The sequence below is a fragment of the Periplaneta americana genome, chromosome 9 (genome assembly GCF_040183065.1).
Source record: "Periplaneta americana isolate PAMFEO1 chromosome 9, P.americana_PAMFEO1_priV1, whole genome shotgun sequence".
NCBI classification, from domain to species: domain Eukaryota; kingdom Metazoa; phylum Arthropoda; class Insecta; order Blattodea; family Blattidae; genus Periplaneta; species Periplaneta americana.
In genome coordinates this window covers 89,383,028-89,407,804 of record NC_091125.1, presented here as the reverse complement: position 1 = coordinate 89,407,804, position 24,777 = coordinate 89,383,028, and the positions used below count along the sequence as shown (strand labels likewise).

At 35.6% G+C, this 24,777-nt stretch overlaps 1 protein-coding gene across 1 annotated transcript in view; it reads right to left on the bottom strand.

Annotated features, from left to right (window-relative positions):
• Positions 1-7,479: 7,479 nt before the first annotated feature.
• Positions 7,480-24,777, bottom strand: part of LOC138706212 (nudC domain-containing protein 3) — a 32,010-nt gene continuing 14,712 nt past the window's right edge. The window contains exons 8-9 of the mRNA XM_069835245.1: positions 9,282-9,320; positions 7,480-7,607 (exon numbers count right to left, since the gene is read on the bottom strand). Of these exons, the coding sequence (XP_069691346.1) occupies positions 9,290-9,320 (31 nt within the window). The 3' untranslated portion in view covers positions 7,480-7,607; positions 9,282-9,289. The remainder of the gene's footprint in view (positions 7,608-9,281; positions 9,321-24,777) is intronic.

The following is a 24,777-nucleotide window of genomic DNA, read 5'->3' as shown; positions in this document are numbered from 1 at the left end:
GCGAGCCAGAGCTATTGTAACCATTGTAACAAACCAGAAAATATTCTCGCCTCAGGCTATTCCACCCTGCTAGAGAAAAATTGTGCGAGCTGCTGTCAACCTGTCCAATAGAGATTTAAAGACACACGACACACGAACGGGACGGGACATTCTCTCGAGACGAAAAATTTAGGAACGTCATTGCACATTGGAAAGTAATAGATGTAATAACATTAATACAGTAATACGTATGATTATTATTGTTGATTTTTAAGGTGTTCACGTGCTCCTGTGCTCATATGGAGGAACCGCCGCTGCATTTAACTTGTCTGCCGCTGGTGTCAAATGTTGGCATATTTTATACGATGAGTATGTATGAGTTGCGCGACTGCATGTATTAGACTGAGGTGATACTGCTAGCGAGATGAGTCCAGGGTCCTGCGCCGAAAGTTACCCAGCATTTGCTCTGGATTGAGGAAAACCCTGGAAAAATCTCAACCAGATAACTTGTTCCAGCCAGGATTTGAACCCATTTTCACGATCAGACGTGCTGTTACTCAACAGCAGTGGACCCGTTATGCTTTAAAAAGCCTATAAATAATATTACAAAATACTTTTCCAACAACATAACCTTACTTTTAGAAAGTTGTATGATCATGTGCTCACCCATTTTGTAAATATTAAAACTTTCGTACTTTTGGTAACGGGAGAGACACACAAACAATATTTTTTTTTAATGTAATAATAATCTTTAAATACTCGCCAGAACAAAATTATTTGTACAGATAAATAAATAATTTTCTTTCTTTCTGTATGAACATCAGTAAAACCCCGATTATCCGTCACCGTATTAACCAATTGGTGGATTATCCGACGGTCTTTCTCTCTCGCTCTTTTTGTTTTGCAGAAAAATATGAGTATTGTACATTATATTAGTACGAATTTTTTTTTCTACAGAGTGTTTTTTACAAACCTTTAACCTTACGCAGTATGATCTACTCTTCGAGTGGTCGTACTGTCTAACTTCTATGCAAAATGTCTTCCGCAGATGTCAAAAGAAAACGTGTTTCCTACGAAAAAAAAAAAAAGTGGAAGTAATTGAGTGGTTTGGGAAATGAGAAACTGTCTCGTCACAATACGAGATAGGAATAAAATTACAACTGTGCGCGATTTAATGAAAAACAAAATATAAAGTGCATCAAATTTGTAAATGTACAACATGAGACCTCTACTAATCCTATCTTTCCACAGACAGCTATCATAAGGAGTTTCCTTGGCCATTAAAAACCCGTCGTTGAAAGCTAGACTTAAATTAGTGAACTTATGATCCACTACCTAGCGTGTTAAAAGAAAAGACCACGAGGGAAATAACGAAACTGTGTTATGCACTTAGTTTATGAACACCTTTTATAGTACGGATTATCCGATTTTTCGGTTAACCGTTCACTCACGGATAAGGCCCGTAACACACTTGCAGAGTTTTCGCCAGCGAGAAATGTGTTGCGAGATAATTAAAAAATTGATAACATAGATTCAAATGGACGTCCACACACTGGAAGAGATTCTCGTTCGAGGCAAAAACCTCGCGCGAGTTTCTCGCTGGAATCGATAGCTCAGCGAATTTTCTTGACACATTTATCAAAGGTGTTTGATATTTATACTCTTTATGACGATTAAATGTAGAAAAAGATATCATAAGTGGCGATGAATTGTATTGTTTTTATTTGAAAATGAGGAAAGATGGTTGATAATTGCAGTCAGAAACTTATCGAACTTGTACGATGTCACCCGTAGGCCTGTTTATATGATACACAAAACTTAAAGAAGAAATCTGGAGACAAATATCAGATTATCTCAAAATAAATAGGGCTATATTTTATTTTGATGATATTTAATAGTAATTATTAATTAAACATGAAATAATGTATCTATATGTCTTAACAGTTTACATAATTTTAATCAAAACATAGCAAAGAATCCTTTATCATATCATTAATGGCAAAAAACTGTGGTCCATTCAACCTGAAATAACGCCTAAACGTATCATCATTCAAATCGAAACCAGTGTCCAAAACTCGCCCTTATTTTCGTAAGATACAATGTGATTTTCAGATATTTCTGGCTTTAATTTTAGGCCTACTTTTTCTTTTCATTAACAAAATAATGTTCATGTAACTCCATTTCCTCATCATCTGAATACTCAGATTCAACATAGCGTTCGTACGTAATTTAAGTACGATAATATATTTATAGGTTATATATTTAAGTACGACAATATACGTAAATACATAACCTATAATATTTCCCCCAACGAGTGATTACTATAATCAGACAAATGCTTTCTGCATGAAGGCAGTGCATAGATGTTCATAGCGAGGTGTGATCTGTGATAGCGAGAACTCGCCAAGTGAGGAGGAAGGCTCTTCGCCTCTTTCTCGCAACACATTTCTCGCTAGCGAAAACTCTTCAAGTGTGTTACGGGCCTAATAGAGGTTCTACTGTATGCTACTTTCATCAGCTGATTCTGTATAATGTAGCAGGGTTGCCAAATTAGCCAAACATTTTAGCTGTGGTTCTATGGTATATTTACATTAAGTACAGGTCAGAACTGTTCATTTAAGCAGTATAAATTATAAACTAAAACATTGACTCATGCAAATTGACATTAATTTAAATTAGTTTCAGAAAATATGTTAAAAAAATTAATTCTTTTATTTTTTCCGCTAAGGTTGACATTTTTATGGAATGGTTGTAGTACAACTTCGAAAAACGTCGTTAACACAAACTAAAATGGTTATCATAATATTACGATAATTCAGTCATTTAAACATATGTTATTTTGAAATTTCCTTTCAAAAGTTCAATCCAGTTACGAAGAGCATTTTCTTATAGGTACAATTCTGACTTAATCCTCAACAATTAGAAATGTCGTAGCTTAACAAACCGCAACAGAGATTGTTAAATTAACCATAACACTTATTTTTTTCGCTTTTAATTTGTCTTATAATATTGAAGGTTCCTAATGCTGCACGAAAATTTATATTCACAGAATTTCACTTCTCTCAGATGTAAACTGACACCATATTCCTCAGAGTCGAAGCTGGAGCGAAATAAGTAATTATCGCAAGAATCCCCTCTCGATAATTTTGTCGATCAGGTACAAATACTATTCTGCACAAGGCCATGACTGTTTCTTTCTTCCTTTATGCTTCCGGGGCATTAACTTATGAGTAGACATCGGATTTTTAGGCACTAAAAATTGCAGTTTTAGGCGCCTAAAATAAGCTCAAAATTTGTAAAATTAGGCTCTATTTTAATGAAAATAGGCATTTTAGGCACATTAAGGTATCATACTTATTTCTTTCACTGAAATTTTTAGTTATACACTAAAATACGCACAAATAAGTATGTTTAAACATTAAAAAAGAATACTATATTATATTTATAAACAGAGCTGCACAAATTTAATATATTGAAACTAATGAAATAATGATTATTGATATCAAGATTACTCATTTTAAGTTATTGAAATTCAGTTCCGTGCTCAGACTTTATTATAATTATCTGCACAGTACACCACCAGAATTTTTTCTAAATTCTCCACAGTTAACCTTTGCCTTTTGTCACTGAGAATCATTTTGAAAGCAGAAAAACTTCTTTCAACCGAAACTGATGTGAGAGGCGCAAATTTTAAATTAGGTACAATAGAAACATCAATACTTACTGGAACATTTACACTTTCCCCCGATATCACTCTTGATACTTTTTCCAACAATGAAAATCTTACATTCTTATTTAATACGTTGTCCCACTTATTTTTAACTTTTTTCCCAGTTTCGCCCAAAGCAGAATGTATGTTCACTTGAGCTTCCTTTACTATTGCTATTTGGCTACAAAGAGATTGTTTTTCACGTTCTAATTGTTCAATGCTTGCAGGTATGAAAGAAAAGTTTGTTGTTATGTAGGCAATATCGTTTTTCACTCGTGAGTCATTCAATCTTTCACTGCTTTCACACACGCTGCACTATGTTTCAGGTAATTTATCAATAACTGTGACCACTTCTTTAAAATACTTAGAATAATACACCACTGACTGAATCCAGGTTCCCCATCGTGTAACAACCGGCTGAGGTGGGAGTGGGATATCTGGAAAGTTCTCTCTGAATATTGAAATCCTGGATGGGGCTTTACAAAAACATTTTTTTGTGTTAGAAATAAACGAATGGACAAGAGGAAATTCATTCCGGATTGTTTCAGAAACCCTGTGAAGGCCATGTGCTAGACAGGTTACATGCGTGAGGTTAGGATAAAATGTTTTAAGAAGTGGAGCTGCAGCAACCATGTATGAGGCAGCATCAGTACAAAACAACAGAACTTTAGAATCGTCTATATTACCTGAGTATAAAGACTGTAGGCCTTTATTTGCAAAATAAGCAATGGCTTGGCTATTCACTTTCGAAAGTTCCTTAACACATACGAGGTGTGGAATCGAAGGTCCATCAGAACTAAGTTTTCCTACTACCATATTTGCTATATACCTATTCATAGGATCTGAGGTTTCATCCACAGAGACCCATATGTAAGAATCACCTATATCCTCCCGAATGGAAGCTAAAGTTTCATTGTATATTCTGTCTAAGTAATTTTTTCTTAGAGTCGACTCAAATGGGATATTTTGTTTGCAGTATTTTTGTAAAAACTGTCTTAAAACCGGATTTTCAATTGCATTCCAGGGAATGTTAGCAGCAACAAACGCTCGGGTTAAATCAGCATAGAAATTGCTGCTGAGATTGGATGAAGTAGGCTGTGCTAGTAAAGTTTGTTGCAGTTTTTTCTGCTGAGCTTTAGCCTTATGAGCCGCTCCTTGCACATGCTGCTTTAGGTGGCACTTCTTTTCTTGCGAAATCTAAAAATGTAAAGTAAACTGAATTAAAATAAAATCCTAATTGTTGTATTGCCGTATTTCTATCACAAAGTTAGTGGGTTCGAACAATCAAAATTTTAATGACCTGCAAATACTTTAACTATCGGAATTTAAAAGGTTAAAGTGTAGTGGTCTTAAAAAGAATTATACCTCAGGATAACTCAGTCAATGTATAGGCCTACTCATTAAAATTAATAGAATTTATATATTTCAACTATTGTTACATATCTGTTTGCTACAAATCTTGCAGAATATTATTTTTCCATCATAAGTGAATTCTGAATATTCTGTTAGGCATTGCCGGATCAATGTAGATTTTGCACTTATATTTTTCGGCATTATCGCGTTAAACTTCACAGGAAAACGTCCTACCGCTCAAAACTTCTCAACACAAATAAGGTGAGGGAAAGAGCAACTGTTAACGAGCATTCAAATGAACCGTTGTTATTGAGATTCAATTGGACAAAAATACAAAGTTCCACTTATTGTTGCATTTCCTGGTAGTGTTAACACTAGGAGGGCCATTCTTTTAAATATTTTGTAACGGTTTACCCTACTAATTCGCAGTTTTACGACTTTTCATAAATATTTCAAAAACACTCTTTCTCCAAAAATTGTGATTTTATGACACTCTGAAGGGCAGTACAGCTAATCGGTTTCAGACCGAAAACAGTCATTTTTATAGTGTAGTATATCTCTGAATCGGTAGCAGCACATGTTGTGATTGTTGCCTGCTTCAAAATTAAGGTTGGTTCTTTGTCGGCATTTATGCCTCCAAACATGTTAAATTCGGTGAAATCTGTTGCGAGTGTCGTGAGATTCAAAACATTTTGTTTCCTTTATCAATGGTTTCATGGCCGGTGTGAAGCAAACTATCCACTTTTTAAATGCCTTAAATTTCGCAGTGAATGCAGGTATAAATTATAAAAAGTAAAAGTAAAATGCGAAACTTTACAGTGAGTTAGGCATTTTTAGGCGAATATCAACAAATTAGGCTCTAATAACCGTTTTAGGGCATTTTAGGGCACTATAAAACTCTTTGAATACCTTTCAATTTCCATAAAACACAAATATTAATAATTATTTTTACTTTTCTCCTAAAGAAACAAAATAGGCATTTGCCCTAGAATCCGATGTCTGCTTATGAGCAATGAAGACACGAATACTACCTTATGAGTAGGCTGCGGATTTATATGCACTAAAAATCGTGAAAATATGCATACGAATATGCTAAAAATTTTCATACGAATATGCTAAAAATTTTGAGAAAATATGCGTACAAGTATGCTAAAAATTTGAGAAAAATATGCATACAAATATGCTCAAAATTTTGAGAAAATATGCATAAAAATATGCTCAAAATTTTGAGATAATATGCATACAAATATGCTCAAAATTTTGAGGAAATATGCATAAAAATATGCTCAAAATTTTGAGATAATATGCATACAAATATGCTCAAAATTTTGAGAAAATATGCATTACATATTCGAAAATACGCAGACTAAATTATTTTATTTCACAACAATACGTTTCGTCCATATGTTGGAAGATATACATTTACATTAGATTTAATTCTTATTTATTACAACAGTTTACAGTGTATTTCTCCAAATTTTCTTTCGGTTGTCAGAAAGAATGTTCTTTTATTTTATTGGGTTATTTTACGACGCTGTATCAACATCTAAGTTATTTAGCGTCTGAATGATATGAAGGTGATAATGCCGCTGAAATGAGTCCGGGGTCCAGCACCGAAAGTTACCCAGCATTTGCTCGTATTGGGTTGAGGGAAAACCTCAGAAAAAACCTCAACCAGGTAACTTGCCCCGACCGGGATTCGAACCCGGGCCACCTGGTTTCGCAGCCAGACGCGCTGAAGAATGTTCTTATAAACAGAAAATGTTCTTTCAACTTCATATGAATTCAGGGGACAATACTTAAATGTTTCTATTTCTTTAGCTGTGTAATTCTGAACAGACTGGGACTCGCCTTTCAGAATTCCACTAATCTTTTTCAGTGTTTCCAAACCTGGATTTCGCTCTTCAATTTTCATCTTCTCTGTTAGGATTCTCCCCACCGGCCTTAGTAATTTGTTGAAAGAGGATGTCACAGTGTTCAACAATTCCACTGCAGCAGTCAACTGGAGATCACGTTCCTCAAGTTTGGTCATTATTTCAGGAAGTATCTTACCTTAAATTGGCAATGTATCCTATAGGATACAACTGGTTAATAGGCTATATGCTATAATTTTAATAGAACGATAGAAAAAAAAATCGGCAAGAAAATTAAAATTTCACATTACTATAATATTCCACAACATGTAAATTATGGACATTGCGATAGTTGATTTCTTTGAAGTCCGACACAGTTTAATAAACTAGTTGATAATCTATTTACAATTGTACATACATAACTTGGTAAAAGGTCAAGATTCAAAGTTTTTTAGTCAGCCATACTATAACATTTATTTGTGTAACTTTATACTACAGAACTTGTTTATATATCATACAAGAAGAAATGTGAGAAACAAACCACCAAACAATTTCTAAACATCCAGTTAGAACAACACATCGACTGTGAACTATCACTGCTGTGATAAGACCGAAGGATCCAGCAAGAGAGACTGAGTTCGCGCTCAGTGGTTCAAGGCCTGGATAATCTTTTGAATCTTCTACGAGGCACACTATGGGCAGACCAGCATGTTCTGAAACAGATTAGCTAGCTAGTGAGTGAGTGGCAGTATTAATTACGTCGATACTACAGTTCAAAAATTAATGTTTGCATCTACATTTGCCTTTATAAATACAGAATGTCCGGGCTAAAGGTAAACATAAGTAACAACGTACAATGTGCGTTGCGCGGCAGGTGACGCAACAATCACCTTACAAATGTAGCAGAACAAATCTTCCAGATATTTTCTATCGATTGCGCTTTACATTACACAAATATAATGTAGGCTACAGTTATCGTATTATATGCTGTTATTTATGTTCATATTCAATCCGGACACACTGCAGTATATAAAGCGTTAACGTCAAAATCCTTGTCACATTCCTAAGAAGAAATCTTTCCAACAGTATTGAAGTTTACTATTTCCAGTATACCTTCTTAAATTGTCATTAGGCCTAAAGTTATGTATAAATGTAATTTATATAAAAAAGACATTTCCATGTACAAATGGAATATTTCATCATTCCAAAATTACAATTATAAATTGCACATTTTCTTTTTTACCTTGATTTATTATGTTCAATAGTTTTTATGTCAGCATTGTAGCTTTGAGATATGGAACAAGTCAAAATGTGTGTATATGTATATATATATATATATATATATTACATACATATATGCCTACATATAAGTTATAATAACATTGCCACAGCTTTTAGATATGGAACAAGTCAAAATGAGTGTATGTACGTATGTATGTATGTATGTATGTATGTATGTATGTATGTATGTATGTATTTTTTTATTGGACAGCATGTTCCATTACAAGGTTAGTAATACTACATGCCTTGTTGATCATTCAATACAACTCTAAATTACTATTAGATAATCACTATTAGATCAATGTCACATATGGCCTCACTGTTCTTTGAGTCTGGTTCATAATTATCTAGTTCACTTCCCATTTATGTTTATACTTAATACACTTCTATATCGCTAGTATTACTAAGAGATGGGTATTATATAGTTACACAATTTTCACTATGGCTACTGATTGCACTTGTTATATTGTTATTACACTACTATATACACTATTTACAACTCTGTTTCTTTCTTTGCTTTCTTCTTCTTCTTCTTCTTTTTGGGGTTATAGCTTTTCTAAATTTACAGATTGAACAAATTCTATGTATTGTTTCTTATATTTAAGTATTAGTTCACTCAATGTGTTAGTCCAGTGACCACCTAGTTTTAGGATGTTGTTTCTGAACACACTTTTTTCTTTATCAAGAATGCCACACTGGAAGATTGGATGCTCAGCTGTCTGATCGCCCTTCCCACAAGGGCATTCGGGGCTGTCCAACATGTATGTATGTATGTATGTATGTATGTATGTATGTATGTATGTATGTATGTATGTATGTATGTATGTATGTATGTGTGTGTGTGTATGTATGTATGTAGGTACGTGTGTATGTATGTATGTATGTAACTTTTATTTGAATAATGTCTCGTAGCCCTAAACATTCCCAGCCAGCCAAACACATACAGCGACGCTGTCTGTACTTCTGAGTACATCCACGCTTTGCGTAACGGTACAGTTTTACATCTCTAATGTTCGTCTTTGGCACTGATTATGAATAGCCTCCCCACAAACCACATTTTTGGGTGTGCCACTGAAACAAATAAAAAATGGTAAATATGAACTTACCATGAAGGTTAAACGCGGGGATGTCTCCTGTCCGCCTTCCTGTAAAGGAAAGAAAAGACAATCTGTATTACAATTCAAGTCATTATACCGTATTATCATTTATTTGAAGCCAATCAAGTAACACTAATTAGGTGAGATGTCTTTGTTAGGTGTGAGGTACCATACCGGGTATAATAATTTCCTCTGACGCTTCTGTAAAGAAATTAAGTGATAATCTGTAACATAATTAATTTGTTTAAAGCCAGATAAGTGATATTAATTAGTTTAGATGTCTTCGTTTAAGTCAGTGGTCGTCAGCACTCGCTGAAATGTGCAAAGGGTACGCGGTGCTGTCCCGTGTGCACTGTCATGCAACAGGGAGAGATAGAGAGCATACCCGCTAGCAGCTACGGAGTGCAGCCTAGTACACTGCGTTTTCCGCGGGTAAGGGAGACTAGCCCCAGCGTGCTCTGTGCTGACGACCCCTGGTTTAAGTGTTTAGGTGTCTTGTCTAGGTTCTCCAAAAGAATGAAATAATGATCTGTAATACAATTTTATTATAGTCATTAAATGATTTGTTTGAAGCAATGTTGTCACATTTATCGTTGACAAAATTAATTATCAATTGCAATACAGCGTGGCTTCTTCCTATTTCACCTGCAATTTTTCAGTGACACGAATTGTTGCCAAGTTAGTACAGAGTGAGTCAGCCAGGGCTAGATTGACGTCAGCGGAAAGTCGTATGTGTAGTAACTGCTGCGCCATAGCAGCGATCAGACCTCTTGCTCGCGTACGTTTCGTGTTTAGTTACGTAAACACGTTCACACAGTGAGGGTGCAGCTGTATACCGTACATTTGAAATGTGGATATGGAGAAGGATGGAGCGTGTGAAATGGACAGACAGAATAAGAAACGAAGCTGTGTTGGAAAGAGTGGGTGAAAAAGAATGATGCTGAAACTAATCAGGAAGAGAAAAAAAAATTGGCTGGGTCACTGGTAGAGAAGAAACTGCCTTCTGAAGGTTGCACTGGAAGGAATGGTGAACGGAAGAAGAATTTGGAGCAGAAGAAGATATCAGTTGATAGACGACATTAAGATAAATGGATCATATGCGGAGACTAAGAGGAAGGTAGAAAATAGAAAGACTGGAGAATGCTGGGTTTGTAGTGAAAGACCTGTCCTTGGGCAGAACACTATGAATGAATGAATGAATGAATGAATGAATGAATGAAGTCATTTGTTTTTGTTTGCTATGAATCAGAATTAGAAGTAATAGTTCCAACGCAGCTGTTGTGAACAATGTCTTGCAATTTTATAGAGGAAATGCGCCAACAAAGTGTTCAAGTTTGAGTAAGTCGCTGTCTGATCGTCGTACATTTTCACTGAGATGCCGATATAAAGTGCGGTTCGTTTGTTAGACTCGACAAAGGATAGGCTCTCCTCAAATACAATAAAAATATAGGCAAGATTCTCAGTGGTGAAAATGCAGATTCTGTGAACATGGGCCCGTTGATCATTGCTTGTTTCAAGTGTGCTAAAAGTACGACATTTTTATTTATGTTGAACTTTCTTTTTTCTGTTCTGAAAACTGTATTATCTGACAAATGACAAAATTCCAGTGTTAATAATTTCAAGAAACGTCCTGTAAATATGTGCATACTTACTCACTAATTTACAAATGGATTTTAGAGAAAGCGGAGTTCACTGCCGCCCTCACATAAGCTCGCAATCGGTTCCTATCCTCAGCAAGATTAATCGTCATCATATCCCACCTCCCTCAAATTCATTTTAATATTATCCTTCCGTCTATGTCTCGGCCTCTCCAAAAGTCTTTTTACCTCAGGTTTCCCAACTAACACTCTAGGTATACGCATTTCTGATTCAACCATACGTGCTACATGTCCTGCCCATCTCAAACGTCTGGATTTAATGTTCCTTGTAATTATGTGCAACAAATGATAAACACCATTAAAAGAGTGAGTATATTTTTTTAGATTTTCCTTCGCAAACACTAGGCGTATTGTTTCTTAAAAATATAAACATAAAAATATAATTTTAAGTGCCTTATCTACAAAATTAAAAGAGAGCACAATGCTTTTTCATCACTGTACAGTACAGTGACATGTTAATTTTTCGAACATCCGAATTAGAACGCGCTGTTACAAAGCGATGTTTCCATGCCTGAGACCGGCGTATAGAGGGACAGTATCCGGTTTGTTCCTAACGTAAGGTCCCGCGAATGATTCCAAAGAGGTCCGAAGAAACAAGGTATGTTTTCAAATGCTATTTTAATTAAATTTAACTACAGTATAACATGTATTTGATCTTTCCAAACTTTTTGTACTACAACAGAGTTTAACAGAAATGCGATCGCTTGAGGGATTTCTCTTGGCTTGCAAGTCTTGCCTAACAGAGAGCTGCAAAATAGCGCTTACAACCGGGTTAGATTCGGCCGGTTAGAGAACATCCGTCAAGGTCGGGTAACCGACCGAATATTCGATTTTCAACCTGTTACCCCTTATGTTTTGCAGGTAGACAGAACACTAGGCGCACATCATACATGAAACTGACATTTTCTGAGTACACAAACGGAGTAACAATTGAAGGAAATTTACTTTGTCTTATTAAAAATTGTTTGCTTGATATAGGTCTACAATTATTATTGATTGGACACTTTAATATCCTTATCTTCATATCTAATACCTAAATGAACAAGTGGACACTGTTAACAACGAAGGAAATAAGTGTAATACAGAATATGAAATCTGGTGCGAAAAGAAATGCAAGAATAAAATAAATTACAATTACTTACTAAAGAGAGGAACAAATAAGTACACAGGCCTACATTCTAATGTAATATTTACATTTTAAACTCAAAATGCATACCTCTAAAACAGCAGTTATTAATATATAATGCTTTTTAATTACTCTAAAGAGCTGCATTATTATTTCATTAATGAATCATTTTTAAGAAGCCACCGGCGTGGCTCAGTCGGTTAAGACGCTTGCCTGCCGGTCTGAAGTTGCGCTCGGGCGCGGGTTCGATCCCCGCTTGGGCTGATTACCTGGTTGGGTTTTTCCGAGGTTTTCCCCAACCATAAGGTGAATCCCAGGTAATCTATGGCGAATCCTCGGCCTCATCTCGCCAAATACCATCTCGCTATCACCAATATCATCGACGCTAAATAACCTCATAGTTGATACAGCGTCGTTAAATAACAACTTAAAAAAAACCTTTTTAAGAAGATAGAGTGTTATTAACAAAAAGAAAAGTACTCTGAAGCTCAAATGCTTGTACTTTCACGAATCACGTTGTTGTTGCCCTTGGAGGTACTCAACTGGAATATCAGCACTGGATAAATAAATTAATCAATGAATCTATGAATGAATCAGTGAATCAATTAATGAATCAATGGATCGATGTATGAATGAATCAATGAGTTGATGGATAGATGAATTGAATAGATGGATGATTATTGAATGTACTGAGAGAGGCAGAATTATCAATTAAATGGTAGGCTACACGATAAACTTGTCCTGAAATGGCTCTCGTAACTCCTACAGGGCTCAATGTGGTCTGCCTTTGCCGTCCATCCTCAAATAATGAGAAACAACTCGAATATTCGATAAACCTAACCTGAGACGCTCTGCGAGATGGGAGAGCTTTGCATAGTGACACTTTCATATTGTCTCACGATCTAGATATTAATGTAATAACTATTGTAAACCAATTGCATTCAATTAGAATTGGAGTCTGGCTGAGCGGAAGAGAAGGCCTTCTGGCCTTAGTTCTGCCAGATTAAATAAAGAAATTATTATTATTATTATTATTATTATTATTATTATTATTATTATTATTATAGTGCCAGGCGTTCAATAGCAATATATAATTTCTATTTTCGTAACCGGTTCGCACGACTCTATTGCCTACCTATTTGATATTTTCAGTTTTTGAATTCTCTAAATTCAGTTCTCTATGTCCAATGTTAACAGTGTTCACCGTTCAGGATAAGATTGAAGCAACAATAAAGAAGTTAAATTTGTGGTCTCCCTAATCAATAATTCAAAAATTAATTTCCCACCCCAAGTGACTTTCTAGCAAAAATGATGAATTCCTATTCAAATATGGCAGGAAAATATAAACAATATCTCTGCTCTTTAACACTGAAATTAGTGACATATTTTCTTCATACAATTAAAGAAACAATTGGGTAAAAACCCTTTCTTGGTGATAAAAAAAACAGTTTTTTCGACAAAGAAGAAGAGAAGCTGTTAGATACTCTTCTTGAATAACAAATTGTTGTGTAGTCATCTGTCTGAAGACGGTCTGAACCTCATAAGTGATACCTACAAGGCACCACATGATGAAAGTAAGGCAGGAGATAATGGGATAGAGTGGCCAGTTCCTTTCCCCCTCCGTTGCATACATCGCCGACTAGCTACATATTACACTAATCAGACTTCAAATGTAAGCGTACAGGCTACAAACAATTGTTCTTCCTCTGGATAACAAATATAGGCCTAGAAGTAAATTTAATGTTGAACTAAACTTGCCTACAGTTCAACCAGACTTCTCAAAACTGACAGCTGTAAGGCAATGTCAACCATCCCATAAAAGGCTGGTTCACAATAAACCGGGAACGGAAACGACAACGAGAAGGAAACAAAAATAATGTTAAAATAAATGTATTTAAATGTGATGCATTCACAATTAACTATTGTGAATGCTAATAGTTAATTATGAATGCTTACATTTAAATACATTTATTTTAACAATATTTCGATTCTCGTTCTCGTTTCCGTTCTCGGTTTATTGTCAACCATCCCATTAACTACCTTATGGCAAATACGAGTATAAACAAACTTCATTTTTCTCAGAAAACGTCATACAACGTAAAATAAAGTTGTATATTAATTTCAGATTATAACCAAAGCTGAAACTAAATTTAATTTCGCTACATAGTTATTAAGGATGCTTACTTCATTACACCATGCAAAAATTTAATGACTAGAAACGTCTGTGGCCCTAAATTATGCAAAACATTTTAGAGGGCCCGCCAAAATGAAATATGAACCTTTAAGGGTCCTGATACCTCAAAAGGGTTGGAACCCGTTGGTCTACTGTAAGTACAATAATAATAATAATAATAATAATAATAATAATAATAATAATAATAATAATAATAATAATAATAATAGTAATAAGAGTACAGAAGCTACTACAAGATAGAGACAGGAGTACAATATTAGCTAAGTTTGATACATAATTTCATACTTTTGCTTTCGGGTGCGTTTCTCCGGGATGTTAGGAAGACTTTTGTCTTGTTCCTTCTGCGTCCCTTGTGCTTCTTCTGTAACTACTGCCTCTTCTTCCACTTCAACTTCTTCTTCTTCATCATCTTCGTCGTCGTCTATTATTACTGTTGGCGCAATCTCCTCGGGGTCTGGCAGCTCAAGCAAAGGCGGCTCATCTTTAAAAGCTTCTTCCCCCATTACTCTCTTGTAAAATTCCCTTATGTAAGCGAATTTCCCTGGCGGGACTTTACGGGGTTTGTATTTCTCATAATCGGTCACTTTGACCACCTCTTCGGAAGGGGACTCTAGATTTTCTTCCTCTGGTGGATGCCGTCTCGTCCTGTGCTTAAACAGCACGTCTTCAGTCTCGATGTTTGACCTTTGCTGCTTACCGGCATACAAATTATATATCATGTAGCCAGTCAGTCCCATGCTTCCGTAGCCAACAACTTGGCCGACATTGGCCAATTGGCTCGACGAAATAACGCTTTTACCCAACTTGCTCAGCAGGCGAACAATGTCCGTAACACGGCAACGACACTGCTATTGTTGTCTTAACATTGTCTACAGTCTTGCCACGCAGAATAGTTTCAGCGATCTCAGCTGTTGTTACGTAAGTATCGTTGATGTAGACGCTTCCTCTTTCTTTATAACAGCTTAAATATTTCACTAAGAGTACCGCCTGTGAAACAGGCTTAAATATTTCATTCAGAGTATTGCCTGTGAAACAGTAACATTTTCAGTTAAAAGTTTACAGTACACAAGACAGCCCTACTCTTGAAATTATTCTTTTATGTGTGTGTATTTTTTTTTCAATTCAGATTCCTTTCAATTACAAGCCCTTTACTCTGCGATAGTGTTACAAAAATTTATATATATTTCTTTTTCTTCCTTTTTTTTTCTTTGCTCTCTTGATCACCAGATGAATTTATCATCATACCCTTTTTATTGTGGACTTTATTTAAATTTCGTATTTTTTTTAATTATTATTATTTTATTACATTCCATTTGTTGTATTCTTCCTTACGTTTTTTCTGTTAAATATTTGTACTAACTGAGTTGTTTTTATTATATTCCAATCTTTAGATCTGTATTTTACTTTATTTTTTAATTATGGTATTATTTTCACATTGTTTAGTGTAGATTTTGTTATGCTATTATTTTTTGTAATATGTCAGTATTCTGTTCTTTAACTTTTTGCTAAATTTTACTGTTTGTATACTTTGTGACCTGGTATGGTATAAGACAAGGCTCTATGGCCTTAACTCTGCCAGTATAAATAAATAAAATCGCGCGCGCGCACACGCACGCACGCGCACGCACACACACACTCTCTCTCTCTCTTTCTTCTGGAGAAAAATGGAAAAATGTGATGGACCTCTGTGTAGAATATTTTATACCAGATTGGGAGATGAGTGTGAAGAAAGATTTATGTTGAAACTGATCAGGAAAAGTAAAGGTTGGGTCACTGGCTGAGAAGAAACTGCTTACTGAAGGATGCACTGAAAGGAATAGTGAATGGGAGAAGAGTTCAGGGCAGAAGAAGATATCAGATGATAGATGACATTAAGATATTTGATTCATATGAGTGAGGAGACAAAGAGGAAGGCAGAAAATAGGAACAATTGCAGAAAGCTGGGTTTGCAGGGAAAGACCTGCCCTTGGGCAGAACACAATGAAATTAATGAAAATATTTATAGGTCATTGAGATTTTGGTTGTTCAAACCAAGTAATCATAGTTTGTGATAGAAATACAGCAATATAATATTTGTTATGATATGATTTATTGTCACTCAATCATTTGGTCCTGCTGGCCCTTCACTTTCTCGTTCTTATATTACTTACATGTCTTACATCATTTATAAACTTAGCAGATGACACTTATCATCCTTTATTTAATACTGTGTCCTACCGTCCCCATTGTTTTCTCTGATCACTTCATCTAATCCTCTGACAGGTTGTAGTGAAGTGCATTCCATAACCTCTGCTACTCAAATCCCAACCTCACCTTCCCGTGGTGTAACCTGTTTTAACGAACGAGGCTTTGGGGACTGAGTCATGGCGGTATAACCATTCCACCGTATACTGAGAAAATGCAGCTTGTCCAGAAACTATGAGGTGGCTACCTCACTACTGGACTTACCTCCTCCTTGCTAGCAACTAGGAGGGAAATTCCTAATATGTTTGCAAGTCTACAAAAAGATATAGCCAGACGGATTCTCAATATGACAACACAGCTCTGAAGAAGGACATGAAATGGAAAAAGTAAAACATTATTAAGTTTGGTGCACGGAATGTACAAAGAATTGCCCACAAGGAAGAACAATTAGATTACCCATTTTGAATCTTGCGTACACTACTTTTAACACTTGAATATAATTAATTGATTAACTAGCAGATTTACTCGTGTTAATTATGTAAAATTTGTGCGGCTTAGAGCTGTTTCTGTGCTTCACGTACCATCCTCAGAGCCTACTCTGAGGCTCTGAGGATGGTGCGTGAAGCACTGAAACAGCTGTAAGCTGCACAAATCTTACATAATTAACACGAGTAAATCCGCTAATTAATCAATTAATTAGATGACAGTTTGGCAATGAAGGAAATTTCCATAGTTGTATTATCTGAAACAAAGAAAAAACTACAAGGTACAAAGATACTTGAAAGAACTATACTAGCAGACATATGTCACTATCAAGATAACTGGCGTCAGCATGTGAGGAGTATGTCTAGTACTAGAATCCCTCGTGCAATCCTGCATTACCAACTGCAGATCAACTGGACGTCCAATGAAGAGATGGGCTGAAAACTTTTGTGGACCTTAACAATCCTTCTGGGACTATAGCCTGTAAGGCTGAGATGATGATGGTGGTGGTGATAATCCTCTGACATTATTTATCGTTCTAAAACCTATCTAAAACTAATTCCCCTATCCTTAACAATTCGTTTATTATTTAGTCCAGTTTCTATTTTCACAACACACATCCATTGCCATATCTGGGTCATTTCATGTCAATTCATAAAGACCATGTCACCCACCGTTTCCAATTGTCCTGAGACTTTTCATATATGTTACATACCTCAGTGAATGGCTTCCTTTAAAATTGTATTGAAATCCGTAAAGTCATTGAAGAAAATAGTATTATTGTTATGACTGTAGTTGCATGTCAGCAGTTGAAAAAATTACAAATAGCACCACAGTTTCGAATGTACCAGTAATCAATGGAGTTTTAATAAACTTGCTCTGTAACGGAGATTTATTTTGGAGGTTATAAAAATTGCACACTTAAATTATTACTATGATGCTTTTACCTTTCTCTGGATTTTTTTTTTTTTTTTTGCGTTTATTGGAAATTAATTTTTTATCCAAAGTACCACACATTAGAAAATGCTTAAAATTACGTATACTAATGAGAACACAGTGGTATATCTATAGATAAAAAATTATAATGGGGAAATGATAATTTCCTTTTTGCCAGAGAAATATAGAAGTGTAAGAAACAACATTTATCAAAATGTGAACAAAACGTAACTTTTTACAACTGAGACAGTTTGGCTTCAATTCTCTTGTAAGAATCTTGGTTTAAAGTATAGGCTATGCTGACATCAATACAACAAAATATGTTTGAAAATGGAACTTCACAGCTGTCATTTTCAGGCCAATAAAATGATGGAGAGGGCCCATGTGAATGCATGAATTTTATTGTAGCATCACCTTCTTCATAACTATTTCAATAAAACCCACATATCACAAAGATTCATACATACAAGCAATACCTGTAAGAATCTGTCTTGAAATTTAGATTCACAACAAGTTTAAATATGTTGAATATCACACTGTAGTCTGTATCAGGACTTAATCGCTTTGCTCCAATTTCGTATGTAGACAAAGGCACAAATTGATGCATGCAGCATGTCCCAGGAATGGTTTCTGCATTTTCGGAACATTCAGCGAGATCATTTCGGACTTGAAACATTTCCTCTCTTGTTACAAAAACACAGTAATCTCCTTGAAATTCTCCTTACAAAAATTGAACCCTTGTGATGTAGTGGTTATTTATTCATTAAATGGCCTTTGTAAAATGGCTTTGGTAACCATCCTTTTCAATGTACCCCCAATTCCATCATAAGGAGAATTTTCATGGCTAGTAGCAAAAATGACCATTTACATTTCATACCGAAGTCTGCTTTACATATTAATGAAATTCTTGCAGTTCTTGTACTGAGCAGCACAATCATCTGATAAGTATTCTACAGTTTTAACATGGGAAAGAGAGAGCTCTGTTTTCAAGAAATTGATTATGATCTTTTGAGTTTGGTAAACAAAAGATACATCATGATCCATGTCATCAGAAAATAGACACAAGCACTTTGAAAAAAGTCTTTCATCTTTCTTGTAATATACCAATGCATAATAAAGTGCACAGCAACCTGTGTTGCAATGAAACCCTTGGGCCTCGTCTTGAATTATATATAACTGTAGTTTTCACTGAAATCCAATAAAATGATAGCTGATTCATTACCTGGTTCTCTTTTAACATTTTCAAGGAAGAAGACTGTAATATTGCTATAAATGAATGTGGAATGAGTTTCTCAATTTTCTGTAATAGTAAATCACAAAATTCAGTCAATGGCGACTAGGAACAATAAGGCATGTGACCCGAACTTAATATTCAACAAGTACCTGAAAGACACGATCAAAAAATCAGAGAAGAGTATAACCGCATTATTCACTGCATGCCTAAGACAAGGCGCCATTCCAGACACATGGAGGAAAACAACGGTAAAAATAATATACAAAGGAAAAGGAGACAGTGGAGACCCAAACTCATATAGAGGGTTTGCCCTGGAGTCAGTGATACTGTAACTATTAACTATAGTCCGTCGCTCTAATTTCCGGCAGCCAATCGCATTGCAGGTCGGCTACATTTAAACGTGTGTCTCTTATGATTCGCTTATGAAGACGTTATTCATTTCTTAAGGCTCGATAAATACTTAATATAATCGCCTGCCATTTTGGCTCTTTCGTTGGCGTTCGCAGAAAGCACACGAAGACGTTATTTCCCACTCACTTATTTGCTGAATTACAGTGCTTTTGATTTATTATCATAGGAGCTACAACATGATAATATTTAACGGTGTGGCAAATAGATTCCTCGTATGGTAGCTCGGGAACGAAAGAACAAAAATGGCGAACGATACTACCTACCTAGACTTTATAGAGCCTTCACTTCCTAAGACGTAAGCAAAGAGGCAGAGTCACGCCGGAAATAACAGCATCGCGACTATAGGTTGTTGTGCGACCGCCTGACAAAGATAGTAGAACCGCAGATAATATTTACTCCATTATTGTAATAAAAGTCTAAACACGAAAGAAATTAATTAAAATGTAAAATCTGCTACGAAACCTTGCTCTCCTCTGAAAACCGGAGTGTCGTGAGATGATGCTGTCTGTTTTGAACCAAGTTCTTTTGCAGTAGAGTGTCGTAAAATGAAAGAACCGTTTTCTGAAAAGAGTCACATTACCCGAGGGAGGGGCAATCTTGCCATGCTGTTACGTTGATGAGTACATGCTGTACCGAGCAGTTCGAAAGACAGACTTAGGGGATGTAAGGTTTAAGATAACTTGCAATAACAGTAGCTCAGTTACAGCAAAACTCCAATAAGACGCTATTCAAGGGATCATGTGTCAACCGCGTATTAACCGGGACCACGTATTAGATGGGTATACTAATTTTGACTTATATACAGTATCTATTAGTATTTTTCTTTATTGAAATACATGATTCATGAAAGTAATACAGTATTATTCCATTATGCAATTACTGTACGTCAAAGACATTTACAATATGTACTGTACTTAATTCTTTCGAAAAAAAAAAAGTCATTTATAATTGTTTGCCGTGTGTGTGAATCCTTGCAATGAATAATCACATTTTCAACATGATTTAAATATGAATTTACACTAACTGACATACCATCAGAACAAGCATTGATAAATTGTCTTATCACTGTCATTGCTGCAAGAGCTTCCTGTCGCATGTCGATTGAACCGATTCCTCTTCTTCACCCCCTTCTTCCTCAACTGTGGCATCTAAATCAAGAATATCTGAGGTAACAACACCATTGTCTACAGATATGAAATCCTCCAAGTGAACATCGCCCAGCAACTCAATTCTCATTGTCAGCTTCATCATCAGTTATGTCATATGGGAGACTACTTTCAGGCAACGAATTATCGGAACCCTATGAATAAAAAAAAATGTACTCACCATTTTGTTGTCCAAATCCTTTAACCACGTGACAAACAAATCGCTGTTCATCCATGCACATGTCTGGTTCTCATAAACACATGGCAGGTTCTTTACACATTTGAAACATCACGGTTTTACACCACGACCAGAGGCAGCTTTTCAGAGCCATCAGAATTAGCAGCAATGAGCACTGTTACCCTCTTCTTACTTAATTTTTCCCCATGACATTTTTCTACTTTCAAAATGTATGATTTGTCGGGTATGAGCTTAAAGAATAAACCACATTCGTCTGCATTAGAAATATCACGGGGTTCGTATCTTGAAATCAGATTAGTTTGACTCCGCTTTTCCACTCACTAATGTCACTTTCACTGACAGTTCCTTACTTGCCGGAAATCTGGCGGTAAACAATTCCATGTCGTTGTTTAAATCTGTCAATCCAACCACTGGAAACAGGAAAGTCGAAGTTTAATTCGCATGCAATTTCGCATGCCTTCTCTTGAATGACAGGGACATTTATGGGCATGGTTGCACTTCGAGACTGATGAAGCCAGTCGACCAAAATGTTCTCCAAGTCCTCATGTTTACCATACTTCACTTTCCTGTGCTTATAGCCTCCCGATATCGCAGCTGCAGTGATTGAGTCGTGATTTTTTATTACTGTCCTTGATGTCGATGATGCGATTCCTAATGAGTCAGAGAGTTGTTTGTGATTAAGAGTAGTGTTTTCATCGTACTTTCGTAAGATTTCCAATTCTTCTGACACAGAAAGTGCTTTTCGTTTAACACTCATTGTACTCACACTCACAGGCACTTCAATACACTAAGGACAACAAACTGACCAGCAAAAATTTCCAGAATTTTATTATGGGCGAGTGAGAAATGTTGTTTGAGAAAGAGGGTTACCAAGAGGATGAGGTATTGTAACTGTAGGCTTTAAGCGTGCAGGTAAAGAGTCGAATAAGAGAGCATAACAAGAGAATGGGGTATTGTACAGGTTTAAATGCGCAGGTAAAGGGTCGAATACTTTTCAGGTTAATGGCACCAGTGAGTTCAATAGCCAAAATGTTTCATTGCTGTAAAATACATCGAACATATTCCACAAAAATAGTGTATTATGCGGGACTAGAGCGGTATTTTATAAAGGTGTTATATATGAAATGTACAGGGACCGGACAAAAAAAAGCGTATTACATGGATAGCGTAATAAACGGGCCCAACTTATTGAGGTTTTACTGTATTTACAAATTTCCTCATTTTACTCTGGTCAAGGAATATGTTGTTGTTGTTTTCTAATGCCAGGCATTTGACAATAAAGTCATTTGACCTCTTGCACTCCAATATTTTTCAAAGATCTTGTCATGGTTAGCCACTGACGCACAGATTTTGAGATGTTCTGAATCCATTTCTTGATATGAGTTGCACAATGGACAATTAGGAGACTGATATATTCCAATTCTACGTACAGGTCAAGGAATATACATCACGATGATGTCCTACTTTTCACAGTTTTACAGCTGCCTATATGAAGAAGGCCGCTAGAGAGGACTCGTCTCGAAAACATAATCAAGAAATTCAGTACAATCCCACTCCTAAGATCCTAGGATTAATTTTTGATGAAGAACTTTAATTGAAAACACATTTAACCAATGTTGCTTCGCAGTGTCTACCACGATTAAATCTCTTGAAGAATGGGAATCAGATATCACGACAATGCGTCTGTTTTATAATGCTCACATACGATCAAACTTGATGTAAAATATGGGGAGGAGCATCAGCAACTCATCTACAAAAAATTCTTCAAAACTCAGCCTTACGATTATGCCTAGGAGTACCCAAAACCACATCAACTGTTGCCCTAGAAATTGAATGTAATATTCAACTAATCAGCACTATGTATTACAAAAGGATCTAAAAATACATTTAAAATTGCAAGTCTCGTCCAGATCTCAGATGTTCTTCAAACTGTCAGATAAAATCCTATGTAATTTCTATAAAATAAATAAAGAAGAAATACCAATCTATATCACAGACACACTCATTGCTAAAACTCCAGTTGTGAACGAAATTCCTCCAGGGAAATGGGTAATTCCAGAACATAGCATACAAATTCCAGGAAATCATTCCAAAAATGATCCTCCATACATTCTTAAGTTAGATGCATGGAACTACTCTGCAGCACATATAAGGATCACCTTCAAATTTATACAGATGAATCTCTAAATCCTTATAATGGGATATCAAGAGCAGAGTATTATATTCCAAAATATCAAGAAAGTTATTTCATACCATGTTCATCCTCCTCCAGTCTTGACACTGAATTGCTAGCTTGATGCTGCTCTTCAGTGTGTTACTCAAATTTCTGAAAAATCTATTTGCATACTTACCGACTCCAAGGGGGCTATATATTATAATTAAATATGTATCAAACGTATACATACATAGAATTATTCCAATTCAGAAACAACTAAGTAAACTAAAAAAAAAACTCCAAAAGGAAATAACATTTCAATGGATACCTAGCCATTGTGGCATATCTGGAAACGAGAAAGTCGATAATACTGCAAAACAGACAACATATTTGCAACCAAGACCTCTTCAAGTGATATCTTTATCCAGTGCTTTTGCTTCAGTAAAGTCTCATTTTATAAACCTATGGATCAACAATTAGCTCTCTTCTGACAAAGGAAAAATTTTACAGTCCGTACAAAAGAAACCAAATGACCTGGAAATGTACAAAAACTTGTCCAGACATGTTCAAACATTTTTAACAAGAACCAGAGCAGGTCACATTGTCACTCAATTGTACCTACACCGATTTCATCTTTCTGATAATCCTACTTGTCTTTGGTGTAATGTGTAATAAATCATGATGAAGATGTGGAACACATTCTTCTGTACTGTCCATCCACAAACCACAAAAGAAGTAAATTAAAATCATCAGTATCAGTTGCAGAAGACACAGCTCTGCAGTATATATTGACTACACTTCAACTCTGGCTACTAGCAACAGGCATCTATAATGAACACTGATCAAAATACCCCTCATTTCTCGTGAAAAACAAAAACTGAATAGACTATAGTGGATTTTATGTTGTCAGCAAACAGCTGGATACATTACGAAGATTGACTGATTCTCGAATATGTTTAATCTCCAGGGTTGCCAGATTTTAGATCTACCAAGGAGGGACATCCTTTTTCCATCACATACAGTATGAAGTCCACACCCGTGGAGTAATGGTTAGCATGTCTGACCACGAAACCAGGTGGTCTGGGTTCGAATCCCGATACGAGCAAGTTACCTGGTTGAGGTTTTTTCCGGGGGTTCCCCTCAATCCAGCATGAGCAACATGAGCAAATGTTGGGTAACTATTGGTGCAGGACCCAGACTCATTTCACCAGCATGATCACTTTCATTTCATTCAGATGCTAAATAACCTGAGATGTTGATACAGCTTAGTAAAATAATCCACTAAAAAAAAATATATTCCCTTGAAGGAACTAATATGATTCTCAAAGTTGCAATTTTAGTAAAAAAAAAACATATTGTAGGTACGGATTTCCAAGTATAAAACAATATTTATCTGACTGCAAGTTAAATCACTTCTCTGGCGTCTTTCTGAAGGGCTTGTGGCAATAATATATTATGCCAAATTATTAACTTCATGACTTAATAATAGTTCTGTCTGAAAGACTTCCCCAGCTGTTTATTATTAATTGTAAAGCATAAATTCTAAAAGATGGCATCACATGTGACAAAATATTTAAATTTCAATATTTATTAACTGATTGCAATGACAAAATTTATTGCTATCTAAATTCATATTCATTTTGTGACTTAGCATATTACTGCTCCAAACCAATCATCTAACATACAGTATACATTTTCAGATCTTATGGTACATATTTATCACTGGATTTTAACATTTACAATAAATTTTCTTCCATTCCTCTGTGTCACGCACTTCTGA